This window comes from Rhynchophorus ferrugineus, unplaced genomic scaffold (genome assembly GCF_030347505.1).
Source record: "Rhynchophorus ferrugineus isolate W39M unplaced genomic scaffold, kcgeb_rfMv2 rfM3, whole genome shotgun sequence".
Taxonomy (NCBI): Eukaryota; Metazoa; Arthropoda; class Insecta; order Coleoptera; family Curculionidae; genus Rhynchophorus; species Rhynchophorus ferrugineus.
The window spans coordinates 7,210,359-7,223,097 of NW_027472582.1; the positions used below are offsets into that span (position 1 = coordinate 7,210,359).

Sequence of the window (12,739 nt, forward strand, 5' to 3'; positions counted from 1 at the left end):
TCCGTACGAATTGTTTTATTTATTTAAAATTTTTTATTTGTTTAAAATTTAATTCAAATTTTAAATAAATAAAACAATTCGTACGGCTTAAAAGGATTTGAGTTCAAGTCATATCAAATTTAAAAAAAAAAGTTGTCTGTTACAGATGACTTTTGACAGATGACAGATGAATTGTCAAGTGATACACGAAACAAATTCGTATATCGTGTTTTGTGCAGAGTGTTTAGTTAGTTAGTGTTTGTTTAGTTCGTGATTAGTGAAAAAATAATTTATATTTGATATGCCTCCTATAAGACGAAGCAATTTAGGTAGAAGAACCAGAAATGCTATAAACCAAGCTAATTACCGATCTAATCGTACTGCACAAGAACGTGACGACGGAAATGAACGTGAAAGAATTCGGATATCACAAACGCGTGAAGCGCGAGCGCGACATTCAACTAATAATCGCGCAAGTTTGAATCCAGCTGCTTTCAGTTACGATGTGTCAATTGACTACAGTAACTACCAATGTGTTGTTATTGGTTCTATGAACTTGGTTTGCTCACACTGTAAGGCATTAAAATACAAAAACGAAGCCAATGGATTGTGTTGCGCAAATGGTAAAGTGAAATTGATACAATTGGATCCACCACCAGAACCATTGTACTCATTGGTTTCAGGAATAGGAACAGATTCTATACACTTTTTGACACATATTCAACAATATAACAATTGCTTTCAAATGACTTCATTTGGGGCAACAAATGCAGTTCGGGAAAATTTTATGCCAACTTTCAAGGTATGTATTATAGCAGTTACTCATAATTATTTTAGCGAACAAAATTTTCTGTCACCAAAGTTAAGATGTGTTACTAATCTTCAATTTCTTAATCATTACGAAATATATCACTTAGTCATCATATTATATGGTGATTCAGTTTCAGTGACACTTTTATTATATTTTATATTTGATAGATATTAGTTAAAACTAAATATATACTTTTTAAGATCAAATATTATTTAAGTTTGATCATTGACAATCCATTAATTTATACCACACCATAATATTTTTTTTATTTACAGATACAAGGGCAAATATATCACAGAGCAGGTTCACTGTTACCAGTGTCAGATAGCGACAACAAATTCCTGCAAATTTATTTTATGGGCAATTCACCACAAGAAATTGATCTGGGTTGTGCACATAACAATTTAGTAAAAAGGTCTATTGTAGAACAATTACAAACTTTATTTCATCAACACAATCAATTGATTATATTGTTTAAAACTGCCCTGGATCTGATGCCATCCGATAATCACAAAATTGTAATCAGAGCTGATAAAACACCTGCAGGTCAACATACAAGACGTTTTAATGCACCAACTATTGATGAAGTTGCTATCGTTGTAGTTGGAGAAAACTTGGAATCCCGTGATATTTTTTACATCGTCGGAATTTTCAATTACAACCTATAAAGGAAACACACCGCTCATATGATGCACTGCAATATCCCATTATATTTTGGCAAGGTGAAGATGGCTACGATTTATCAATAAAAATGATAAATCCCATTACAGGTAACTAAAATATTAGTTTAGCTATGGCGATAATATCTCAGTCACTATATTATGTATTTTAATTTTATATTTGAATGTTATTAAAACAAAATCTGTTTACAGGTTCTGAAACCAACAAAAAAGTCAGTTCAATGAACTATTATTCATACCGCCTAATGATTCGGGAAAATGCAGATAATCACATATTGAAATGTCGGCGATTATATCACAAATATGTTGATGACATGTATGTTAAAATTGAAACGGAGAGATTAACATTCATCAGGTTGAATCAAACCAAACTCCGATCTGAAGAGTATATTCACCTTCGAGATGCGATTAATACTGATGGAAATGCACAGAATGTCGGTCGGATGACTATTCTTCCAGCAACATACATCGGAAGCCCTCGGCATATGCACGAATATGCTCAAGATGGCATGTCGTATGTTCGTCATTATGGTACAGCAGATTTGTTCATCACATTTACATGCAATCCGCAATGGATAGAAATTAAGCAGGAGTTATTACCTGGGAAATCATCCATTGATCGTCATGATATTACAGCCAGAGTCTTTAGACAAAAGTTGAAATCTTTAATGAATTTCATCGTAAAACATAATGTGTTTGGTGAGACACGCTGCTGGATGTATTCTGTGGAGTGGCAGAAACGAGGATTGCCACATGCACACATTTTGGTTTGGTTGGTTGAAAAGATAAGGCCAAATGAAGTTGATGCAGTGATATCAGCTGAAATCCCTAATGTACAAGTAGATCCTGGATTGCATGAGGTAGTTATCAAAAACATGATACATGGTCCCTGTGGAACTCTTAATCAAAATTCACCGTGTATGATGGATGGTAAATGTTCAAAACGATATCCACGGACATTAATATCGGAAACAATTACTGGTAATGACGGTTATCCATTGTATCGTCGCAGATCGACAGCAGACAATGGAAAATCAACAATTGTCAAATTAAATTAACAAGATATTGAAATAGATAATCGTTGGATTGTTCCATATTCACCCATTTTATCAAAGACATTCAAAGCACACATCAACGTTGAATCTTGCCATTCAGTGAAATCGATTAAATACATTTGCAAATATGTAACCAAAGGGAGTGATATGGCTGTGATTGGAATTGGTGCAGAGAATTCTAATGATGAAGTTACCCAATACCAAATGGGCCGCTATGTCAGTAGTAATGAAGCAGTTTGGCGAATATTTTCTTTTCCTATTCATGAGAGACACCCTTCTGTTGTTCACTTAGCTGTGCATTTAGAAAATGGACAAAGAGTGTATTTTACAGCACAGAACGCAGTACAAAGAGCTGCTCAGCCACCATCTACTACATTAACCAGTTTTTTTGAGACATGCCAAAACGATGATTTCGCACAAACATTGCTATATTCTGAAATGCCAAAATATTATACCTGGAATCAATCCTCAAGGAGATTTATACGACGGAAACAAGGAAAACCAGTTCCAGGATATACAGATGTATATTCCACCGATGCGATTGGCCGGATTTATTCAGTACATCCAAGCAATGATGAATGTTTTTATTTACGACTGCTATTAGTCAATGTACGTGGCCCAACATCATTCCAACAGTTACGAACTGTTGATGGTGAATTGTGTGGATCCTACAGAGAAGCCTGTCAACGTTTGCAATTGCTTGAAAATGACGCTCATTGGGATCAAACTCTCAATGATGCTGTAATATCATCACACACTCATCAAATACGAACATTGTTTTCTATAATCATATCTACATGCTTCCCATCAAACCCAATTGATTTGTGGATGAAGTACAAATATTATATGTGTGATGATATTTTGTATCAAATACGGAATAGAATGGGAAATCCAAATATACAAATCAGTGAAGAAATTTACAATGAAGCATTGATTTCAATTGAGGACATGTGCTTGATAATGTCAAACAAACTATTAATTCAATTAGGCCTGACCGCGCCCAATCGTCCAATGCATGACGCTTTTAACCAAGAGTTGCATCGAGAAAGACTGTATGATCTCAACGCTTTGAAAGAATAAATTCAAACAAATCTTCCACTGTTAAATGAACAACAGAAGTATGTATTTGAAACTCTTATGAAAGTAACAAATGATGAAACTGGAGGGATTTATTTCTTAGATGCACCTGGTGGTACAGGAAAAACTTTTTTTATTTCATTAATATTAGCAACAATTCGCTCACAAAATAAAATTGCACTTGCACTCGCTTCGTCGGGAATCGCAGCAACTTTGCTTGAAGGTGGTCGAACAGCCCATTCAGCACTAAAATTGCCATTAAATATGCAAAGCAATGAAACTCCAACCTGCAACGTTTCGAAGAACTCTGCAATGGCAAAGGTTTTGCAGCAATGTAAATTGATTGTTTGGGATGAATGCACGATGGCACATAAAAAATCTTTGGAGGCTTTAGACAGAACCTTAAAAGATCTACGTAGCAATAATAACCGATTTGGTGGTGCAATGATTTTATTAGCAGGAGATTTTCGTCAAACATTGCCAGTGATTCCACGATCAACGCCAGCTGATGAACTCAATGCATGTCTAAAGTCCTCCAATTTGTGGAAACATGTTAAAGTACTTCATTTAAGTAAGAATATGCGTGTCGAGTTGCAAAATGACCAATCTGGAAACATATTCTCTAAACAACTCATTGACATTGGTAATGGCAAATTTCCTATAGACATGTTGACGGCTTGCTTTTGCTATGACTATAAACAAGTCCCAGGGGCAATCATTAAGTGTTTGTGGTATTAATCTAGAAAACCCATGTTTCTCACATGGTCAATTGTATGTTGCCTGTTCCCGTGTTGGAAAACCATCAGATTTGTTTATCTATGCGCCAGGTAATCAAACAAAAAACATCGTATACCACAAAGCAATATAATGATAATAATAATAATAATTATGATTCACATGATTAACAATAAAGCGATTACTTACTTTTCAATCCTTATATATGTTTTATTTAATTATTTTTTATTCACAACGCCCTATCACCAGGGTGATGGTTCTGTTCAGGAGAATTTTTTAAAATACGTAGGCACAAAAACTGCCACATTACAAATCTTTTTGACAGGACGAAGTCTGTCGGGTCAGCTAGTATAAAATATAAAATTACAAATGATAAAAGGGATGGCAGCGGTGTTACCTGTAGACGAGGCTTGGGCAGTCGATGGTGGCACGTCTAAACCAAACGATGGTTGACCAATCAATGAATGGAAATAACCTTCAACAACATCCCAGATAAACGTCTCGGGATCGCTAGCTATTCGTTATCGAGTTCTAGTTGGCGCTGCTGGCACCCCGCCCGTGTTCAACATCTGGGATTATATTTCTGGGTATTTTGTAGACCGTTATTCCACGATGTAAAATTGGACATGTCTCAAGGTCGCTACACCTAATACAATCACAAATATTAAACAATCGCAAACACAAATTTACGACCATGCCCCAGCAAGATTCGAACCTGGGACTATCGCAACATTAGGTGGACCGTTCTGTCGCCTTTACCACTGCATCAACCAAGTCAGCTTCGGTGATATTGCTGTTCTAGTAACGCTGAATCTAAAAAGGAATTATTGAGACGGTTGATTATATATTTCAAGTTTTACTGAACCGACTTGTTGAAATTTAGTACTGAATATATAGTCTAAATCAGTTTTTTAAAAAGTAATTTTGGCAAAAATATGTTTTTACTTTGATAGGTCGAGGACTTTTCAATTGACCTGTCAAGTTAATTTGTTAATTAGTAAATTGAGATAATATTCAGCTGTCGTCAAGATTTAATTTTTTTTTAATATCGAAAAATAATACAACAATCAACATATTTTACCGAACAAAACTATATATAAAAAAAATCAAAAATCGTCGTGCAATTACAAACATTTTAGCACTTATTTTATTTCCCATACTTTAGCATGAACGATCATCTTACCTGACTCATCCCTCTTCTATATTTAGCGAAAAAAATATTAATATCCCCAGATATATCTACGTCCCAACGTTCCTCGATATCCTATTATATTAAAAAAATTAAATACCCCATACTTATAATGTCTTACCAATTCTATATATATATATATATATATATATATATATATATATATTGTAGACCGTTATTCCACGATGTAAAATTGGACATGTCTCAAGGTCGCTACACCTAGTTCAATCACAAATATTAAACAATCGCAAACACAAATTTACGACCATGCCCCAGCAAGATTCGAACCTGGGACTATCGCAACATTAGGTGGACCGTTCTGTCGCCTTTACCACTGCATCAACCAAGTCAGCTTCGGTGATATTGCTGTTCTAGTAACGCTGAATCTAAAAAGGAATTATTGAGACGGTTGATTTTATATTTCAAGTTTTACTGAACCGACTTGTTGAAATTTAGTACTGAACATATAGTCTAAATCAGTTTTTTAAAAAGTAATTTTGGCAAAAATATGTGTTTTACCATGATAGGTCGGGGACTTTTCAATTGACCTGTCAAGTTAATTTGTTAATTAGTAAGTTAAGATAATATTAAGCTGTCGTCAAGATTTATTTTTTTTTTAATATCGAAAAATAATACAACAATCAACATATTTTACCGAACAAAACTATATATAAAAAAAACAAAACAAAAATCGTCGTGCAGTTACAAACATTTTAGCACTTATTTTATTTCCCATACTTTAACGTGAACGATCATCTTACCTGACTCATCCCTCTTCTATATTTAGCGAAAAAAATATTAATATCCCCAGATATATCTACGTCCCAACGTTCCTCGATATCCTATTATATTAAAAAAATTAAATACCCCATACTCATAATGTCTTACCAATTCTATATATATATATATATATATATATATATATATATATATATATATATATATATATATATATATATATATATTGTAGACCGTTATTCCACGATGTATAATTGGACATGTCTCAAGGTCGCTACACCTAGTACAATCACAAATATTAAACAATCGCAAACACAAATTTACGACCATGCCCCAGCAAGATTCGAACCTGGGACTATCGCAACATTAGGTGGACCGTTCTGTCACCTTTACCACTGCATCAACCAAGGCAGCTTCGGTGATATTGCTGTTCTAGAAACGCTGAATCTAAAAAGGAATTATTGAGACGGTTGATTTTATATTTCAAGTTTTACTGAACCGACTTGTTGAAATTTAGTACTGAATATATAGTCTAAATCAGTTTTTTAAAAAGTAATTTTGGCAAAAATATGTGTTTTACCATGATAGGTCGGGGACTTTTCAATTGACCTGTCAAGTTAATTTGTTAATTAGTAAATTAAGATAATATTGAGCTGTCGTCAAGATTTAATTTTTTTTTAATATCGAAAAATAATACAACAATCAACATATTTTACCGAACAAAACTATATATATAAAAAAAAATCAAAAATCGTCGTGCAATTACAAACATTTTAACACTTATTTTATTTCCCATACCTTAGCATGAACGATCATCTTACCTGACTCATCCCTCTTCTATATTTAGCGAAAAAAATATTAATATCCCCAGATATATCTACGTCCCAACGTTCCTCGATATCCTATTATATTAAAAAAATTAAATACCCCATACTTATAATGTCTTACCAATTCTAGGTAGAAACATACGTTTTTGAAGTTCCATTCAAACCGCACGAAACCGTGAAAATTTTGTTGTTTCTTGGTTCCCCATCTCTTTTATCACCCCTTCATCGGAGGGATGCCATACAAAAGATGCGGCATCTGAATAAATATAAAATAGCTATTTGAGAATGTGTTCCCCCGTAATAGTTTTATTCCATCTCTGGTTACTAGATTTATTATATTTGTTTTTTTAATAATTAATGTGTAAAATATATCTTAAATAAATAAATAAATATACCAAAAATAATTTATTATAACATTAAACTATATCTAAAAACTACAGTTAATTATACAGCCATGATAATTTATAGGTAAGAATTAAAACTGCTTATCACTATTTCAAGAAATTTGCATACGTCTGACAACTGGTCGCCGTCCGGTTATAATTAGTTATAATTATTACAGATTATAAAATGGCAAACATTATTTTTGCCCTTTATTTTGATAAAATTTAGGTCGTTCCGTAATATATCATATTATTTCGGTTGAAAAGGCCGAAAACAATAGATATTCAGGGTCACAAATTGATTGCGGCTTTAATAGGTTATTTCGAAAAGGAATGAGATAACGGAGGCCCCCATTTGATGGTAAATTCCGTTCGAGAGGTTGATGATATTAAATAATATAAGTCCCTCCAATTTTATTGAAAATGTTTTTTTAGAAAATGAAAGTGACTGAAGGAAACTTTCAGGATATGTGATAATGCGGTGCAGTGCTGGAAATTCCTGAGACAGAGTGATGACAGTGGAAACAACTAAAGGTATGCACGTAATTAATTGAATATAACTATAGAAAATGATATTGTAGGGTGTGAAAGATATGATTGTAATTGTTCAAAATTAAACATAAGCATTAGGTTAGAACATATAAGGAGAGAATGAATACTAACTGTTTTGTAGATATGGTAAATGCATTAGACAGAATTCAGTGATTAATTTTATCAAGAATGGTGTACACAGGTAGTAGAAGAAAAAATAAAATATACAGTGATACCAAGATCACGTGAAAAGTAAACCACACCCTTGAAGGAAACAAGAACTAAGTGAAAAAAGTAAATATGCTCTCGAATGAAAGTAAAATACGTTTCTCAGATAATACATAAAAAAACGTGCCTAGAAACTCTACGTCATGGATGAGGTGGAAGAGTTAAATGTAAATAAAACAAATCTAACCTACAAAGTATTATAGCTGTGTCTTAATTGTAGTTTTCGATAATATATGTATTAGATTTACTATAATGTTAAAATAAATTATATTTCATAATATTTTTGTTCAGTTATTTTATTCAGATTAAAATGTTTTTGTATGTCAAAGCCGAACTGAACCAAAACTTAGAGTTCATTCAACAACATTGCAATATTTCGAAGTCACAAATATCCATGATGCATTACTAAAAAAACTTTGAATACACTATATACTTATATTTGGTTCTCTGAAGTTATTACAGTTCTGAAAATAAACTTATTTGAAATTGAAACTTAATGGAAATTAGATTTAATTAAATATTATGTATCATATACTTTTCTTATCTTATATTGAAATATTTCGAGAATAAGTTTTAATAACATATCATTTTTAAATTGTTTCCTTTAATTGTTAATTGATTAATAAATTGTTGTCGAATTTCCATCACAGGGCGATCACTAATTTAAGATTTTCTGTAGACGGATTTTGATGCGGTTTTTTCAATAGATAGAGTGATTCAAGAGGAAGGTTTATATGTATAATACATGCATAATATACTAAGGCAACATTGCTAATTTTAGAGGTTTCTAACGTGATGTCGTAAATTAACCTATTTTTTTAGGCTTATTTAGCAATTAGCAAAAACGCTGCCTAACCCTACGAGTTAGATCAAATTAATGTACTAGAGTATTGTACACCATAAAAAGATCTACAAAAAAGTCCGCGATGGTATATGTTTATCTTTTAGGGATAACCCACATTAACCATTTTTATTGTTTACTTTTTACGTGAGAAAATGGATTGTTTTACGAAGTTATTTTAAGCAATACGGCATTAATCCTTATCGAATTAAGTACCTTAAATACAGTGTGCAATTAATATAGATCAATATGGTTCCTTACAGCATGTAAATTAAACAAATATTTTCGGAGATATTACAAATTTAAAATTTGCGTTTAAAAATGTGTAATGTAATAAAAATTGTATGAATTTAGATATTCCAAAGATAGCAGGAAATCTTCATAGTAAGTATAGGGGAAGAGGAATTGTTTTACTCCAAATTTAATGCGTGCAGGCCAAGGGCAGTAATGAATGAACCAAAAATACTGGATCGATTTTAATCATGTTTTCATTGAGTGACATAGGCATATATATTTTATGCCCGTGCAAAGTCGGAGCGGGCCGCTATGTTTTTATATACAACGTTCATATTTTTTCTGTAGTGTATTTAATTTAGTATCAGCATTGCACCCGTGCGAAGCCGGGGCGGGTCGCTAGTTGATTAATAAATTGTTATCGAATTTCCATCGCAGAGCTATCACTAATTTAAGATTTTCTGTAGATGGTTTAATTTTTCAGATATTATTAATACATCTTCCAAAAGTTCCTACCGACATATACATTTTGTCATTTAAACATATAACTTGATTGACATGAATTGAAGAAATTCTTCAAGTTTTAATTTCATCTGAAGTGAAAATATTTTTACTGTTGTGCAGTATTATATAAAAAAAACTAAACACATTCAATTCTTATTTCATTGAAACATAAATTCCATGTATATAAGGTCAAACTACAATGATTACTTCTTTAAAATTGGGTTTTATTTCAGAGCACAATTCAATACAATATACGTTATTTTTTTCCATTATATTAAGATGAAACTTGATACCTGATATATTATAATTTATTCGACTAAAAAGTCGGTAAAAATATACCTCGCCCATTCGATCCCCGGGAAATCCTCTAAATTTATTTCTGTTTTTTTTTCATTCTTTATCCCTTTATATCCTTCGATATTTTTGCTACCTGTTTTACCATCTGGATAGAGTTACATTCAATATATGGGAATCTTGGTTTTTATATATGTGTGAAATAAAAGGGATAAAAGGTGACAAAGAATGTTTTATTCTTACATATTATATGCAGTTTGGTAAATTTATCGATTATTAAATAGTTTTATTATATTCTTCCAAGGTTTGTAACCTTCTTAAATTCAGTCTAACGTCTTCAACTGGCAGAAAATGTATGTTTGAAAGTCTGAAAGTCTTAATAATCAGTGGCTTTTAACTAGCGTTGGGAACTATCGACTGAAAACAGTCAAAATAGTCGATAGTCAAAACACTAGCGACTGAAATGTACGGTTCGACTGTTTTGGCAATTCGTGATGTCAGACAACGATGTATGAACTTTTTTCTGTATAAATTGTGAAAGAAAAATGACGGAGATAATTTCTTGGTGCAGTTAATTTTATATGTGCTTATATTTTTCAAAGATAGTATAAGCGAGACGAAGATGTACATATTCCTTCACCAACTAACTTTAAAAAAGAAAAAGAAAATACTGAATTCTATTAACATGCAATTGATAGTTAGAATAACTTTCATATTCGAATGTTCTGTGGATCTGTAAAAAGGAATGGAATTTTTCTATGAAATGGAATAATAACCCACAGATGCTTTATTGCATTTTAATATGTTAATTGCTATTTTCAAATAATATACTACAATAAATATAGAAAATACAATAGAACTTAAATAAAATCAAAACTCTAAAGATGTACAATAACCATAAATACTATATAAAAATTAAACATATACCTAAACTTACAAAAAAAGACTGATCCACGACGTAATTAAAAATGATCTGAATGAAATGATATACATGCTTTATTTATTATTTGAACGGAAATGTTTTTTAACAAAAAATCGAAATATTACCTATTACCTTTTTGCCTTATTACAATAAGAATCTTGAAAAATATCGTATCAAAATGCTAGAATATTAATCAACAAAATATTGTTATTTACAAGTAAACTAACAAAAGAATCATAAAACTTCATATATTTCATATAAATCTATGTAAGCATAAATTGGGTATATTTTTGTCAAGGCCGCGTCTAGGACAACAGAGCCAGAACGTTAAAAATCAGTCGAATGAAACCAGTAGAACCAAAAACAGTAACTAAAAATACACGACTGGAACAGTCGACTAGTAAAAGGTAGTAAAATCAGTCGAACCAAAAATAGCGACTGAAACAGTCGATAGTAAAAAGTAGTCATTACTAAACAGTCGAGAGTCAATTTTAGTCGACAGTTCCCAATACTACTTTAAACAAACTCAAATATTGCAATATTCCCTGTTGATACTATTTTGATGTTACTACTTTTTCATCACAGCTATACAGCATGGCCTACTATAGCACTCATTACTACATCCTGTGTCCATTAATACGTCCAAAAAGCATTTTATCGTAAAAGTAAAAAAAAATATATGAAAAGATCAATTTTTTTAACTAGAAATTTAACTTAACGAAGATGGGAGCACTGAAAACCATGTTTATATCACCAAATTGCCTTTCGTTATTACAGATTTATTGTAGATCAAAACGGTATTCAAAAAATAAAGTTATTGTATCAAGTTTTCCTTTCGTATCAAGTTTGAAGAATGCCGTGTCCTCACTCACTTAAGTTCGTATGGTTTGGTTCGCTTCAATATCATCGACATCCTGTGCGCTCAGCTGTTGTATTGCTTCCACGCTAGTATGATTTAGTAATCTTCTTTCGTGTTTCAAGGCGAAATCCATTTGATTTCCAGCTCATTGTGCAGTTCTTCGTTGGTTACGTAGCGATAAGTATTGGTAACCAATCAAAGAACCTTGTTTTGACAGCGTTGAATGACTAGTTGATTTGAATATTTAGTGCAACCCCATATTAGCACCCCATAGGTCCAAACAGGCTTTATAACTGTCTTATAAATCAACCTCTTTGATTTTAGATCAAGCTGAGAGTATCTTTCGACTAATCAGTATAGTTGTTTTATTTTGGTTCTAATGTGTTTTGCTTTTTGTCTAACGTGATGCTTCCAATTTAATCTACCGTCAAGATGGATTCCAAGGTATTTTGCTGATTCTGTTGTTGATTGCCACTTGTACTTTTTCTACTACCATAGGCAGAGGTATGTCGTTTCCAAATATCTATGTAATGCATTTTATTATCAATTTCATAATCTGCAAAATACCGGCTGAAGTTCCACCAAGGATACTAAATTTTCCGAAAACTTTGATGAAAAAAGAATTGAATCTTAATTATTTTCTAAAAAATCTTAGTCACCTCGTTTTCTATTACATCACAGATGATTTAATAGTTTAAACAGTTGGTAAAATGTCTGTTTTAACAGCTGCAATTTTTTTATTATTTTGAATCAACGGGAACTATATAAAACAATACTTACGAATTAATGTTTAAAACAATCTAGTTTTTGATAATGAATTCAACAGATAATGCTTGCAAATATTAGATGTGT

At 32.0% G+C, this 12,739-nt stretch overlaps 1 protein-coding gene across 1 annotated transcript; it reads left to right on the forward strand.

Moving 5' to 3' along the window:
* Positions 1-1,426: 1,426 nt before the first annotated feature.
* Positions 1,427-2,633, forward strand: LOC143193118 (uncharacterized). The gene is made up of 2 exons (XM_076399086.1): positions 1,427-1,560; positions 1,663-2,633. The coding sequence occupies exons 1-2, from the start codon at positions 1,542-1,544 to the stop codon at positions 2,526-2,528; spliced, it is 885 nt and encodes a 294-aa protein (XP_076255201.1). The 5' UTR covers positions 1,427-1,541; the 3' UTR covers positions 2,529-2,633.
* The last annotated feature ends 10,106 nt before the right edge of the window (positions 2,634-12,739 follow it).